We start from the raw sequence: 15,354 nt of genomic DNA on the forward strand, positions 1-15,354 counted from the left end.
TTACTCGGTTTTTCTGTTCTCCGTAACCAGACACAGTTTTCCATTTCTGGGCCTCTTCACACCACTTTATTTGCATGTCCCTTTTTTCTTTTTTCTTTTTTTTTTTTTTTTTTTGAGACGGAGTCTCACTATGTCGCCCAGGCTGGAGTGCGTGGGGTGATCTCAGCTCACTGCAAGCTCCGCCTCCCGGGTTCACGCCATTCTCCTGCCTCAGCCTCCCAAGTAGCTGGGACTACAGGCACCTGTCACTATGAATGGCTAATTTTTGGTATTTTTAGTAGAGAAGGGGTTTCACCATGTTAGCAAGATGGTCTTGATCTCCTGACCTCGTGAAGCCTGCCTTGGCCTCCCAGAGTGCTGGGATTACAGGTGTGAGCCACCGTGCCTGGGCCTCCCCAGCCTTTTTTTTTTTTTTTTTTAAGAGACAGGGTCTCACTCTGTCACCCAGGCTGGAGTGGAGTGGTATGATCATGGCTTACTGCAGCCTTGAACCCTTGGCCTCAAGCAATCCTCCCACCTCAGCCTCCTGAGTAGCTAGGACGACATGCAGATGCTACCATGATTGGCTAATTTTTTATTTTTTTGGTCTTGCTATTTTTCCAAGGCTGCTCTCAAAACTACTGGGCTCAAAAGATCTTTTGCCTCCCAAATACTGTGGTCCCAGGTTTGAGCCACCACACCCGGCCCTCAAACGCTGATGAGCACATTTAGTTCTTTGGAATGCTGCTCTCTGCCTCCCCAGATTTTAACTTCTTTGAGGACATGAACTAAGTCATATTTTTCTGTTTTCTATGACTCTTCATGCCCTGTTTTATACATAGTATTTGCTCAACAAATATTTGTTGAATGAATCAACTTAATACAATAAAAGGCAGCTGTCATTTTCCCAAGTGCCCTTTCCTGTAATTCAACCACAGTGTTTGCTCCAGGCTGGGATCTGGAAACCAAGAATATACTCAGTCGGGATTAAAAAAAGATTTACAAAAACAATTTTACTAAGGGACTATGAAACTATAGTGTTAAAAATAGAGTGCCATTTTTTTGGCCACGGTGTTCATACCTGCCTGATTCCAAACAAGCTTTTAGAAAGGCAATGTTTAGCTGGTAATGGGGACCAGATGTTACCATTTGGAGGAAAACATAATTAACTTGAATACTGTAAGGAGAGCAGAACCGTCACCAGATTAATGCCCTTTTTCTCAAGCAGACTCAGCTGGGGCATAGTTTCTGTATTAACAGACTTAGTGATGTCCTGCCCCCATTTAGCCAACATATCCATGGTGCAAAGTGAGACTTACTCCTTCCATATGGCTGCCTCATTAAAACAAAACAAAAAAAAAAATGAAGAGGCAACTTGATTTACCTTTGACTGAAAACTATTTGACTCACTTTTAACAATAATTTGGAGAAAAATTACATTAACAATTAATTCAAGGTTTGAATGAGATGATAGTGTTTAACTCTGTCCCTTCATAACAGGCTGGTACAGGTCAGCCTGGTACAGGTCAAACCCTTTGGAAATAGTGTTGCAAGATTTAGCAAACAAACAACAAAGCAAGAAACAAGATGCCCAGTGAAATTAGAATTCAGAGAAATAATGAATGATTTTTTAGTATACGTATGTCTCAAATATTGCATGGGACATACTTATTCTGAAAAATTATGTCGTGTTTGTCTGCATCAAATTTAACTGGACATTTTGTATTTCACTTGGCAACCTTGTTGGGAAAGCTTAAGACCACTTCATGATGGAAGGGAGAAATTAGTTTTGTAATGGAGGATTGAGGTGGTTATTTTCAGTGATATTATTTTACAGTAAATCTCTGTACTCAGCTTTAATAGAAAAACTGAGGTATACTGGTAAATCAAATATCCAGTTAACCAATTTCCAAATAATGAGAAAGTAATAACTGCATTCGATGGGAGACCCTGAATGAGCATAATTTAATCTTTCCTTGATGACTCAGAAAGTACCTCTGGATATTATGGTGTCTGAGATCATCATTGTGAATTCTGATTGACTTAGGAGCACATGAATATGTGTTGAAGTGCCGGGTAACAGACTTCTGGTTAATAACAGAAGACAGCAGAGTTCACAGTGTGTTAAGCAGGCATCGTCCAACGTGATTTTCATCAATTTCCACCTCTGCCAAAATGATGAAGCCTACTTTGTCAAAATAATGAAAATGCCTTTCATCAATCACCTATAAAGCAGGATGGTTTGTTCCAATCTTATTTTCTTTATATCTCTATATGGTGACAAACTGAAGTTTCCAGGATTACTATATTTCCTTTTTCTTTCTTTTGTTTTTTTTTTTTTAGATGGAGTCTTACTCTGTTGCCCAGGCTGGAGTGCAGTGGCCAGTGGCATGATCTCGGCTCACTGTAAGCTCCGCCTCCTGGGTTCACACCATTCTCCTGCCTCATCCTCCTAAGTAGCTGAGACTGCAGGTGCCCACCACTGGGCCTGGCTAATTTTTTATATTTTTAGTACAGATGGGATTTCACTGTGTTAGCCAGGATGGTCTCGATCTCTTGACCTCTTGATCCGCCCACCTCAGCCTCCCAAAGTGCTGGCGTGAGCCATAGTGCCCAGCCCAGGATTACTATATTTCTAAAAAATAATTTCTGAATCAAAAAATTAGGGTAAAACTTGGGGCTCTAGTGGCTTTGGAAGCCAAGTGATGTGTTCAAGCAGTAACTTTTGATTAGGTAGGCTTAAACAAAATCCAGATTGAATTATGACTACTCGACAGGGTGAAACTTTGAGGTCCGGCCATTTGTTTCTCAGAAGGTTTGGATAGAACTGCACTTCATTCATTCAAAAGTAACCACCAAACATTTGTTATGTTCCAGGCATACAGGACACAACAGAAAATGAGGCAAACAGGTCCCCTGCTCTCCTGGACCATCTAGTCCAGCAGGGATACTGTAGTCCTCCTTTCATTAATCTCCACTCAAGGGGACTGTAGCCTCAAGAAAATGAAGATTATCTGCTTCTGATAATCAAGAAGAAAAAGTTGAAATTACTGTCTTATTAGAAGCTCTGCTTGCCGGGGCATATGCTAGGTTCAATGTATTGAGTGCCGTGTACTATTTTAATCTAACGGATACCATTTAGTGAGCACTTACTTTAAGCCAGGGGTGTTCCAAATTTTCTTTCATTTACTCCTCATTATAGTTGCATTAAGGTGAACCTCACAGACCAGAAAATGGAGATCAGAGTGAGTCTCAGTGTCTTACCCATGGTCGGTCACACATACACTAAGTGGACAGTCCATAGTCAAGCCTGGACATGTCTGCCTAGCTTCTGTCCATGTGACTATCATTGCAATGTGTTAGCCTCTCCAAAAACCTGCCTGTAGCAATTATTTGGAGACTAGAGCCATTTTACTAGAGAGAAACTATTTAAAAGTATAGTGGAGACTATGATTAAGAGACTAGCACTGGGAACTGAAAGGAAGCACCTTATTTGAAAAACGGCTACTTAATTATGTATGAAAATATTAGGATATGCTATTTTAGACATCTAAATTTACATAACTAGATCATTTAACTATTTTTAAAAATTGAACAAATTATTTACCTTCTTTGCTCACATTCCTAGAATTACCTCTCAGGGAAATCCTTGTGAAAATTAAAAAGGACAATTTAGGTATTAAAAAAAATTCTATTCAACTAAAAGGATATGACATAAATCTCTAAGAGCCTGGAAATTCAGAGTTTTGGCTAACATGTTTGGAGTCTTTATGAGTTTACCTCATTTTTTAAAATACAATGACATGAGATAAGGTTGAAGAAATGGGCCAGAAAATTCCACCCAAACCTCGAATAGCCTTATTTCTACAAATTTATGAATAACAGCACAAATTTGTCATGCTCTGAAAATGACCTAGAACTTTCTGTCATCTAACTGCTGATAGAAAATAAAGCCAAGGTTATATCTAACTTTTCAATGTCCTTTCTTCTTTCAAACCCCTCTCCACTCAATTCCTGCCTTGAAGGCCTTGAACTTTCTAAGTCTTAGGTCCTAAAATAATAAACAAGTCCATCTACGGGGTGGAAATAAATAAATTTTTTATTAAAAAATCCAATGTTGGTTTTTACTTTCCAAACTGAACTCTACTATCAACAAGTGTAGTTTTTCCTGTTCATTAGCTCTTCTCAAAATTGCTTGTAATTTCATGGAACATTGCCAAAGTGATTTTTTTTTCCTTCCAAAGTCAGTATTCTTCTCGTCTAAAAATAACTAAACTAAAAAGGATAAACATAAAAATGGAATAAAAAATTAAATACCCTAAATACATATATAACATAATATTAAAAGGTAGTTCAAAGACTTTTAGACATTGTTTGCTTTTAATTACTTTTTAGTGAGTGGGTCAACTGATTCTGCCTTTGAACTTTCAAGCTTACCATGAAGATCACATTGTACTGGTATTTTTTGGTGCCGGTGGTTGTTTCAATGAAAGTTTGGCAATGTATTTACTAAAATGGAAAGGAATTCTAATATGACTGCTATATACTGCAGAATATGACATAGTCATGCAAGAAAATAAATGGACAGGCAGAGCGCGGTGGCTCATGCCTGTAATCCCAGCACTTTGGGGGCCTGAGGCAGGTGGATCACCTGAGGTCAGGAGTTCAAGACCAGACTGGCCAACATGATGAAACCCCGTCTCTACTAAAAATACAAAAATTAGCCAGGTGTGGTGGTGTGAACCTGTAGTAGTACCAGCTACTGTAGTAGTACCAGGAAGCTGAAGCAGGAGAATTGCTGGAACCTAGGAGGTGGAGGGTGCCGTGAGCCAAGATCACATCACTGCACTCCAGCTTGGGTGACAGAGTGAGACTCGGTCTCAAAAAACTAAATAAAATAAATAAATAAATAAATAAATAAATAGACATAGCTGGCCAGGAGCAATAGCTCACACCTGTAATCCCAGCACTTTGGGAGGCCGAGGTGGGAGGATAGCTTGAGCCCAGGAATTTGAGACAAGCCCAAGCAACATAGGGGTTACAATTAGTTGTCTATACTGGTGCCCTCATGTTCTCCCACATGTATTTGAGAGGCAGAGGTAGGAGCATCGCTTGAACCTGGAAGGTTGAGGGTGCAGTGAGTTATGATCATGCCACTGCACTGCAGCCTGAATGACAGAGTAAGACCCCGTCTCAAAATAAAGAAACAAAGAAATAAATAAAACTGCTGGAGAATGTTTCATGCAACAGTTAGTTACTGTAAATCTACTAAGTAGTAGTCAGTATCCAGGAAGCAGAGATGAAAGGCATGATACTTGCCTTCACGCAGCTTACAGTCTAGTGGAAAAGGTACCAGTAAACAAATACCTACCACATACCAGGCTGTACTATGTGTTTTATATCCATTATCTAATAATAATGCATCAACACAACTAGGCTGTATGATGTAAATAATTATGACTATTTCCCAGTTGAGATAACTAAAGCTTTGAAAGGTAAGTATATTGACCAAAACAATCTGCTAGTGAGTAGTAAGGCAGGAATTGAACTTGGATTTCTCTAAATCCAAAGTAGATGCTTTTATTATCAAATAAAAATTATTGCATTTACAAATTCATTCACCCCGTATTTAAAGGTTTGCATAAATCAAAACAAGACAATCTTCGACTTGGAAGATTCAGTCTTCAATCTTCCACAGCTTACCTGTTATCTTGCAACCATATACTTCAAATCTCAGAGATATGCCAGTTTCCCAAGTTGCAGGCTTGATTCGGACAAATCGAGTTATCAGTGGCTTGGGGAATACTGCAACCACAACGTCTGTGGGGTTGGTGTTTCCCTGAAAGAGCTGTATGGGGAAAAAAAGTGCCTTTCTTTAGCAGAGGTTTTGAATTTAAATCCAAAAGTGTGTTTTCACAAGTGGTTGTAAAAAGTATTTACAATTTCAGCATTGTCGATCAAGGATGAGACGGCGTTAATAACCTGCTATGTTAATTTTTTCTATTAGCAATCAGAATGATGTCTAATATAGAATACTGTCCTAATCATCGATTCAATTTTCTGAGAGGCTAGAGCCTTTAAAAGCACTAATTACATGGATAATATTGATTAAAGAATGCATGCTATTATCTAAAAAGTGTGAAACTATTAACTTTACCAGAGGACCAAAATAATACTGTAGACGTGTCATGGAAACTCACTGTTTGACTTTCCCAAGAACCCCCAGAAGGGATGCTTTTTGGTTTCAGTGTAGGGTCTGGCTTTTTGAAATTCTAGGTTGTGTTTGCAGCTACAGTACTAGGTCAAACAGTGTTCTCCCCTTTGACTTCATTCCTTGACAGAAGATCTTGTCTCCCACACTAATGCGTGACTTTAATCCTTTTTTGATTATTGGTAAAATTATGTTTTAGTGGTCAAAGTCAAAACTGAGTTATAAATTATTTTTATCTAAAAATCAGCTTTTCCAGGACTTGTGCTTCAAGATTGATTGATTGATTGATTCATTCATTCATTGATTTGAGACGGAGTCTTGCTCTGTCAGCCAGGCTGGAGTGCAGTGGTGCAATCTCGGCTCACTGCAGCCTCCGCCTCCCAGGTTCAAGCAATTCTCCTGCCTCAGGCCTCCTGAGTAGCTGGGATTACAGGCACCTGCCACCACGCCTGGCTAATTTTTGTCTCTTTCAGTACAGATGGGGTTTCACCATGTTGGTTGGCCAGGCTGGTCTTGAATTTCTTACCTCAAGTCATCCGCCTGCCTCCATCTCCCAAAGTGCTGGGATTCTGCTTCTAGTTTTAAAGCGAGTCATTTTATTCTAAGAAAGATGAGGCATGTGACTGCAAATGTAATGCATGCCGGGCACCAATGGATGTTTCCCACAAGGACTAGTGGGGGCCACTCTGCCTGGGCGGGGGAGCTGCAGTAGCATTCTCCAGTAAGATCTCTGAGGACTGGAGACTTTGCCATCACAGAATACTCTGCCTACCCTTTCCCGGATTTTACTTCAGCCGTGGAGTGGTGACGTTTCTCAGTTAGTTTCGGGCCTCGTGCATTCAGCACCATGCTTCTCTGCACAGCTGGGTCAGACCCCTCCTCTTAGGCTGCATAACTGGAGCATCATGGGGCTCACCCGAGGTGCGCAGCTTCCTCCCCACCTTTCCAGGTGAGGACATGAAGGAGGTCCATGGTTTCCCAAGTCCTGCTCTTCCTCCTGGGAGAAAGGGCTTGTGAAAGTCAGGCTGGTGGTCAAATGCTTTATAGAGTTGGTTGTGGCTGGGTGTGGTGGCTCATGCCTGTACTTCTAGAACTTTAGGAGGCCGAGGCAGGAGGACTGCTTGAGACTAGGAGTTTGAGACCAGCCTGGGCAACATAGTGAGACTCCAACTCTCCCAAAAAAAAAAAAAAAAAAAAAAAAAAAAAAAAAAATTAGCCAGGCATTGTGGTAGTGCATACTTGTGGTCCTAGCTACTGGGGAGATTTAGCTGGGAGGATGGCTTGAGCCCAGGAGTTTAAGGCTGCAGTGAGCTATGATTTCACCACTGCACTCCAGCATGGGTGACAGAGCAAGACCCTGTCTCTATTTTTGTTTAAAAAAGTCAGTTTTTAGCCTGATCTCTCTCCAGAGACTACCTGATATCCTAATTTATCCGTCTGTGATGGCCTTTTGATTTCTGCCCTACATCAGCATCTCCCCCTGGAAATCAATCTGTGTGGGAGCATTTTTGTGTGACAAAGAGTAACGGGTAGCTGCCAGGGTAGGAGGGCCCCCAGCGATGGTGCTCTCCTTATGGGGGCACCGAGTCCATGTCCGAGAGAGACCAGAAGTCTAGCAGGAGAGCTGTGTGTTCTGGTGCAGGCAGAAGGGAGGTGCATTTTGCTCCCACTCAGGGAGTTTTAAGTTTGCTGAAAATCATGTATTACACACATTCTCTCCAACATGAAGAGGGTTGCTGCAGTTGTTATTGGTCGAAAGCTGCACTCCTGGAGCAAAGTGGGAATGAGGGTAGAGGGCAGTGGCTGAAAGCCCCTAAAATACAGAGAAAGGTGGGGTGGGCAGCAATCATGAGACTCTAGGTGGATGTTCTAATTTCATTTAGATTCAGCTAAAGTGCTCAGAATAGATGCCAAGCCTTCCTCTCTGCCGACTCCTTCCTTATCCCCTCTGCCTGTGCCCCTGAAGCCCTTCTGTGTGCCAGGGAGTTCCCAGGGCAAGCTGCGTGCACTGTCAGACACCCCTGGAATCTGTGGGTGCTCTCTGACAGCCCCCCTCTTCTGGGCCATGCAAACTAGCAGTGGACAACAGTTGAAGAAAAAGTGTTGCTGAAATAGCCCTTATGGTTTTTTTTCCTTAACAAAAAATGGTCATGTTGCTATTTCCTTTCATTCCTCTCATCTGCTTGCATTCCAGTATAAAGATAATGAAACACCAATTAAGTTTTTCACTTAACATTATTTTAGACCTTTCACCTTATGGTTCTATTTTGTTCTTTTTTTTTTCTCTTCAACCTTTAAGTTTCAGGGTACCTGTGCGGGATGTACAGGTTTGTTACACAGGTAAATGTGTGCCAAGGTGGTTTGCTGCACAGATCAGCCCATCACCTAGGTATTAAGCCCAGCATCCATTAACTATTTTTCCTGATGCTCTCACTCCTCCCACATACCCCGCTACCGACAGGTCCCAGTGTGTGTTGTTCCCCCCAATGCGTCCATGTGTTCTCATCATTCAGCTCCCACTTATAAGTAAGAACATGCAGTGTTTGGTTTTCTATTCCTGAAGTAGCACTTATTTTAAAAAGAAATGGCCTGAAAGTCTAAGATCAGCTCTCCCGGCTCTCTCTGGGTTCTTTGGCTGGTAGGTGCCTCATTAGAGTTAGTGATTTTTTATTTCCTTGAACCTAAAGTATGTCTTCGGAAATTTATTCCCAAACAAAAATCAGTCATGAAACTTGGGGTCAAAATTTACTCGCTTCATCTCCATGAACGTTGACCGGGAAGGTTCTTCTTCCCTAGACAAACTGGTTGCATGTCCTCCGGGGCTCGACAATGGCCTTGAACTTGCCTGCCCATAGCATTTTCCTCCTACAGAGCAGCTGTCTATCTGTAGCTGTTTCCATCTTGCCTGCCCTGTCCGAGAGCGGGGGTTTCACTGCTAATCAAAGGGAATTAATAGGTTTTCTCACTTCACACCGAGGAAGCTTTTCTCAGTTCCAGATCCACAAGGAGAAAATCAAGTACACCAATGCTCAAAAGAGAGACAAGGACAGGTTAATTGGCCTCTCCCCAAGCCCATCACTGCAAGCTACCTGGATCTTTGCTCCTATCCTCATCAATTTCCTGTGTTTTGCTCGGCCTCCAGGGCAAGCTTTTAATTTCTGGGAGACGGTGAGTATGAATTCTCCAAAATCTTTTGATTAGAAAATCAGAGCAAATGTAACTTCAAATAAACAGGCAGACTAAGAAAAACATCTCAGTTCCAAATAAGCTAGGGCAGAGTGCCCAGGCACACAGTGTGGTCTGTGCTGCCTTCTTGGTTGAAAGTAGTACAGAGGTAGTGTGTTATTTGTGTGATCTGAGGGAACACAATGAAATACCTTTGGTTCCATGCGTTCTTACAAGAAGCAGTCAAATGTACTTGTAAATTAGTTTGTGAGCCACAGTAGATAGATGAAAAGATGTTTACTAAAACCAGCCCATTACAGAGAGAAAGAATCTATGAAAGAGAATGAAGAAATAGAGGGGGAAAAACAACAAAATCCCAAATTCCTAAGATTCTAAGAGGACAGTGTTCATCCCACGCAGAATCTGTGTCCCTGTGGGAGGCTTACAGCAATTCTTGAGTCTGACACTTAATTTGGCCAGTATTGACTTTTCTTGGAAACATTCATATAATTTCCTCCTGGCTTCTGGATCTGGGAACATGAGACACCTTGGTCAGATTTAAACCTCTAATTGCACTTTTCATTTCAAATCAATTCAAAAACAAACCAGGCCAGACAGAAAGCTACTAAACAAACAAGTAAAAATTGATCATCCATTTAAAAGACTGCATTGGTTGCCGTGGTGGCAGCCTAACTTACAACAGGTTTGTTTCCTTCTTTTATGGTGATCCAGTCTTCCCCGTTGGAGCTAATGTCAATTTTGTAAGTCTTGACATAATATTTCTTCTTGGTTTCTTTTGAAATGGCGCCCTGTGTCCCGACAGCCGTAACGAAGCGTAGAAGGCCCAAGTCCACCTGCAAGACAAGAACAAGCATGGTCAGTGCACCATCCCTGCAGCACTGTAACCCAAAGCATCTTTTCTGGTGCGCTCCATGTTGTGGCTTTCATCCACCTGGGATCAACAGGGCCTAATTCCATCAGGTGTCCATCGCCCCTGACTCCTCCCTTCCATTCCTTGTAAAGAAAGGCAAAGTCATGATCAATGTAAACCAAAAATAAAATTCTAAGCCCCCTGACCATCTGAATGGACACCTTGTCCCAGCAAGGGCATTCCAAAGCTAACCTGAAAAACTAGCTCAGGCCATGACAGGACAGTGTGGGGGTCAGACAAGCCTCATTATTATACCCTCATCTCTGTTGGAATTAATGATAGAACAGACTCTTTAAGTCTGATAAGAAACATCTACAACGTATTCTCTCTGAAGCCTGCTACCTGGAGTCTTTACCTGTACGTTATCTTAACCCAGACATTCCTAAGTCTTTAGACAGTAACTTAACTCTTCCCACCAATTGCCAATCAGAAAATCTTTGAATCCACCGACGACTTGGGAGCCCCTGTTTTCAGATGTCCCACCTTTCTGGACCAAACCAATGTGCATCTTCTATGTATCTGATTGACGTCTCACACCTCCCTAAAATATATAAAACCAAGCTGTACCCAGACCACCTTGGGTCATGTCCTCAGGACCTCCTGAGATTCTGTGTCACAAGCCACTGCTTACTCATATTTGTCTCAGAATAAATCTATTCAAGTATTTTACAGTTTGACTCTTTTTTTTTTTTTAACGGGGTATCTGAACCATTTTTATTTAACAGAAATAACAAACAAACATATATTAAACTTCAGAGTTTGACTCTTTTTGTTGACAAAAGACAGCATGGCCCTAAGTTGGTTCCCATTGTTAGGAGGAAATCCAGGAAAAGATCTTTCTCACTGTTGTAACCAGGATTGCTTGAATCCCGGGGGAAAAGAGAAAACTGGATTCAATATCATGTCATTATATTTTCTAAGAGATTAAACATACTTTCCAAACTGCACATTCATATGTGTCATCTTGCAAAGAGAAAATCAAGACAAACAAGATAAACTCACACAATGGATAATGGAGAGGCCTGGACTTGAATTCCTGTCTAACATAATCCCGTTTCCCCTCTGTCTTTGGCATCCTACCTCCTTCCACATTAAATGCAGACTGAAACGATACTGACTTGAAAGCTCTAAGGGTGTTGTGGTTTGGGAGAGGGGCCATAGATTTATAACTTGGGATGGAATAAAGAGGAAGAGGGTAAAGATTTCTGTTTCAGCTTTAGATTTCTTCCCTCCCCACATCTTCCTGTGGCCTCTCTCCTTGCAGCTCAGTTTGAGAGGAGGTGGATTCCAAGTCATCATGTGGGGGAGACTGATGTCCCCAGGAAACAACTGCTTGGGCTTGCAACCTTCTCCTGGTAAGTTTCCAGTGGGAAAGCTCCTCAACATGACAGCCTCACCTTCATCTCTCACTAGCCTATCTCATATCCTGAGGGGTCGGGCTCTTGGAGGGCATCTGAGTAGTGATGACCAGAGGGTGACTGAAAACCTAGAGGGTCACAGACCTCGAGGGTCTGTGGTTTCATACCGGGGCCCTGTGATGTGAGTGGTAAGGAACTGATTTAAGCAGCAAGCACTCCATGTTCCAGGCTCTGCCATCATCTTTAGGCTTCTGGGCCCTCATTTGTGAAATGAAGGAGTGGGATTGGATAACTTGGAAGACTCTTTTCCACTCTGACTTCCTAAAATTCCTTCTTTCATATGTGTTAGATGTTTCCAGTAGAGTGGAGTAGGTTTTTTTTTTCTTTAACTCTCCTTATTACCAGCGTTAATAACTAAGAATCATCTTGAAAGAAAACTCATTACTATTTTCTATATAATAGTGATTTTTCAATTTATTTTAATACATCTGATTATTCCTATAAAATTATTTGCTCCATCAATTGTGTGCCCAGCTTTATACAGAAGCTTAAAAAAAGCCCACAAATATATGGCAAATATTTTTTTAAAGGACACAGAAAATAGTTACACGTTACAACTATTAGCATCGACAAGATATTGCAACAGTACCTTGATCATTAGGAGGTTGAGGCGGGTGGATCACTTGAAGTCAGGAGTTCAAGACCAGCCTGGCCAACATAGTGAAACTCCGTCTCTACTAAAAATACAAAAATGAGCCCAGCATAATGACACATGCCTGTAATCCCAGCTACTCGGGAAGCTGAGGCAGTAGAATCTCTTGAACCCGGGAGGCAGAGGTTGCAGTGAGCTGAGATCTCGCCACTGCACTCCAGCCTGGGTGACAGAGAGAAACTCTCACTCAAAAAATAAAATAAAAATAAAACAAAACAAATAAAAAAAGCCCAACCCCTCTCCCAACTTTTGAATCTTGCTTTCCAGTTGCCATATTACAACTCAGTTTTCAGAATATAATATTTCAATTAATTCTCCGTGCCCATAGGCCACGATCACTTAAAGAATTTCCATTTTATGCGTAGCCTGCCTCATGGAGGCATTTTGTCTTTCATGAATTGCTTTTTTCCTGAAGGCACTTGGAGTAGTTAAATCATGTTGTCTACATCCAGGAAAAACAGCACATGGAAGCCAATTTGAAGTTATAGAATTCAACAGTAGTAGATTTCATCTGGAAAAGATGGGGCTACCATTCAACGCAAAATAATCTTTATTTCATTTCCCTAGTTTTAAAGATGCAAACTCTAGGCTTTGTGTGCTTTCACCAGATTTAAGAGAAAAAGGAACAAGAATTCAATAGAATTTAATATTTTAGAATAATAACAACAGATTTCATAATTTTAATTTAACAAATAAATATTTTGCCAGCATATTCTTATCAAGTGCCTATACTTGTTTACCAAAATTTGCATTTGTTTTTCAAAAGTGAACCATGGTTCTTTGATGAATGTTTTAAACTTCCTATCTCCCTCATGTACATATTTCAAAAAGGGGAGGTGATTGATGGTTGTCAGATTTAGCAAATAAAAGTATAAGACACCAGCTAAATTTGAATGTCAGGCAAAACCAAATTTTTCTTTTAGTATAAGTATGGCCCATGCAATATTTGGGCTATACTTATACTAACAACTAATTCATTGCTTACATAAAATTCAAATTTAAATGGATTTTCTGTATCGATGTTATCTGACAACCCTAAATCTCACTATGCTCCAGACAAATAGGTGATTTTAAGTTGCTGCAGAAACTCTCTGATTTCACAATGCTGCAATCTAAAAGTTAATGGGTACTCTAAAAATGGTTGCTCTGAACAATTTTCACTGTTTTCAAATGCTCTCAGAACACTTAGCGCTTTTCCGACTGTCCATTAAAGTCATGCCCAATGCCACAGCTACTTTCAAGCTGAAGGGTCCTTAAAATCTTGAAGTCCAAGGGAGCATGAAGCAGAGCTATTTAAATAAACTTTTCCTGTCAAACTTACAGATGGCTCTTTAGTTTGGAAATGATTAAATTCCCAAGAGTGTGTATTTAGCTTGGGCTGATTTGAAACAACCCTAGAACTACATTCCCTGTTTGTCCTTTTTCTACTTTCTAAAATTTGGTTTTTGGAGTTAGATTTAATTACTAAGTACGAAAGAAGTTAACTGGTGATCAAACAGAAGATTCCTAGGTATTAGGAACAGCTGACATCAGAGGAAGGAGCAATTGACTGAAATTAACTAGTATCCAACACAGGAAAACGTCCAAGGCCGAAGATACAAAGGTCCCCAAAGCATATGCATGAATCACTCATTAAAAAAGAAAGATATTTTCTTTTCTCAACAGCAATGAAATGCATTGGCAACCTCCTCTTGTAATTGCATAGTTTCCTGCTGTGCTTTAAAACTCTGCCGATTCTCTTATTTACCACACGGGGATACTTGAAATTTCATTTCATTTTTCTCCCTAAGATTATTGCCCGTGGGTTTAGTAAGGATAGATGACAACCTCACAAAGTGATTAGGATTGGGGCTTGAACCACTGCAATTAAAACCGGATAGTACCCAGAACTCTAACAACATAACAGCCTCTCCAGCACCGTGCAACCCTCACTGCTAAGACCAGGGAAATTCTTTCCACAAGTCCTTTCTCTTAATGCCTTAGTGGAATTCTCTAACAGGGATCTGCCCTCCACTCTCAAGTGCCTGAGAGAGTTTGAGGGGAGACAAAGTCCTGCCTCATAAGCACCACTGCTCACACTGCTGGTGTCTGTGTCAGGAGACCTAGAAAGACTTCATGCCTTGGTTTTCATATCTGAAGAGTTCTGGAAGACATCACCCCCAAAATTTGCCACTTTGGCATGAAGATTATTTTGAGTTGAAGGCAATCAAGAATCAACAGATGCAAGAATTCTGTGCCTTCCCCTTCTCTGCCTAAAACAGGGCATACATTTCCCTTAGGGAAGGTGGCGTAAATTTTCCCCCTCTCCTCTACCAGGATGAAGAGAGCAACATTTATCAGTGGAGACAGAGATAAAATTTGCATAAACAAATCTTACTAAAATAACTCTTATTTTCCATTAGTTTCCTATATATATGTGTGTGTGTGCGCGTGTGTGTGTATATATATGTATCTCCTAGTCACGTTCCTACAACTTATCCACCCTAGAAGCCCAAACCCTCTTTCTTTTCTCAAGTCACTTATCCACGACTTATCACACATTGCTAAAATGGTGTATAAGCATCTGAATCTATTTCTTTGAGTTTTTCATTTCTTTTCTGTAAGGCTTCTGTGCATGTAAAATTTAAAGTATTAATGCCTTTTTTCCTGTTAATCTGTCTTTTGTCAGTTTAATTTGCAGGCCTCAGTTGCAGCACCTAAAAGAGGAGATGAAAAGTTTTCTCCTTCCCTTACAAGCCTTTCTCACTGGTGTAGCTGTCTCTGCTAGTCATGGCACTGACTTCAATCTACCTTGTTGGCCTCTCCTGCTACACCTCTCTCTCTCCAAAACTGTACCACCCAGCCATATTATAATATTTGTTGCTTGTAACAGAATATAAGCCTTTTCTATCTGCATGTGTTGACATAAAAAGTTCCTTTGCCCCAAAACAACCTCTGTCTGTTTTTTGACTGGAAATTACTTTTTCCTCTTTTTGGCCTAGTAGGCTAACTCCCTTCA

At 40.8% G+C, this 15,354-nt stretch overlaps 1 protein-coding gene across 7 annotated transcripts in view; it reads right to left on the minus strand.

The window, feature by feature from the left end:
• The window catches only part of NRP1 (neuropilin 1), a 159,548-nt gene that overhangs the window by 39,026 nt on the left and 105,168 nt on the right, over nt 1-15,354 (minus strand). For all 7 annotated transcript variants that reach the window (XM_050805265.1, XM_050805264.1, XM_050805266.1 and 4 more), the window contains 2 exons: nt 10,054-10,209; nt 5,683-5,827 (listed from right to left, as the gene is read on the minus strand). In XM_050805265.1, the coding sequence (XP_050661222.1) occupies nt 5,683-5,827; nt 10,054-10,209 (301 nt within the window). The remainder of the gene's footprint in view (nt 1-5,682; nt 5,828-10,053; nt 10,210-15,354) is intronic.

The sequence above is a fragment of the Macaca thibetana genome, chromosome 9 (assembly GCF_024542745.1).
Source record: "Macaca thibetana thibetana isolate TM-01 chromosome 9, ASM2454274v1, whole genome shotgun sequence".
Taxonomy (NCBI): Eukaryota; Metazoa; Chordata; class Mammalia; order Primates; family Cercopithecidae; genus Macaca; species Macaca thibetana.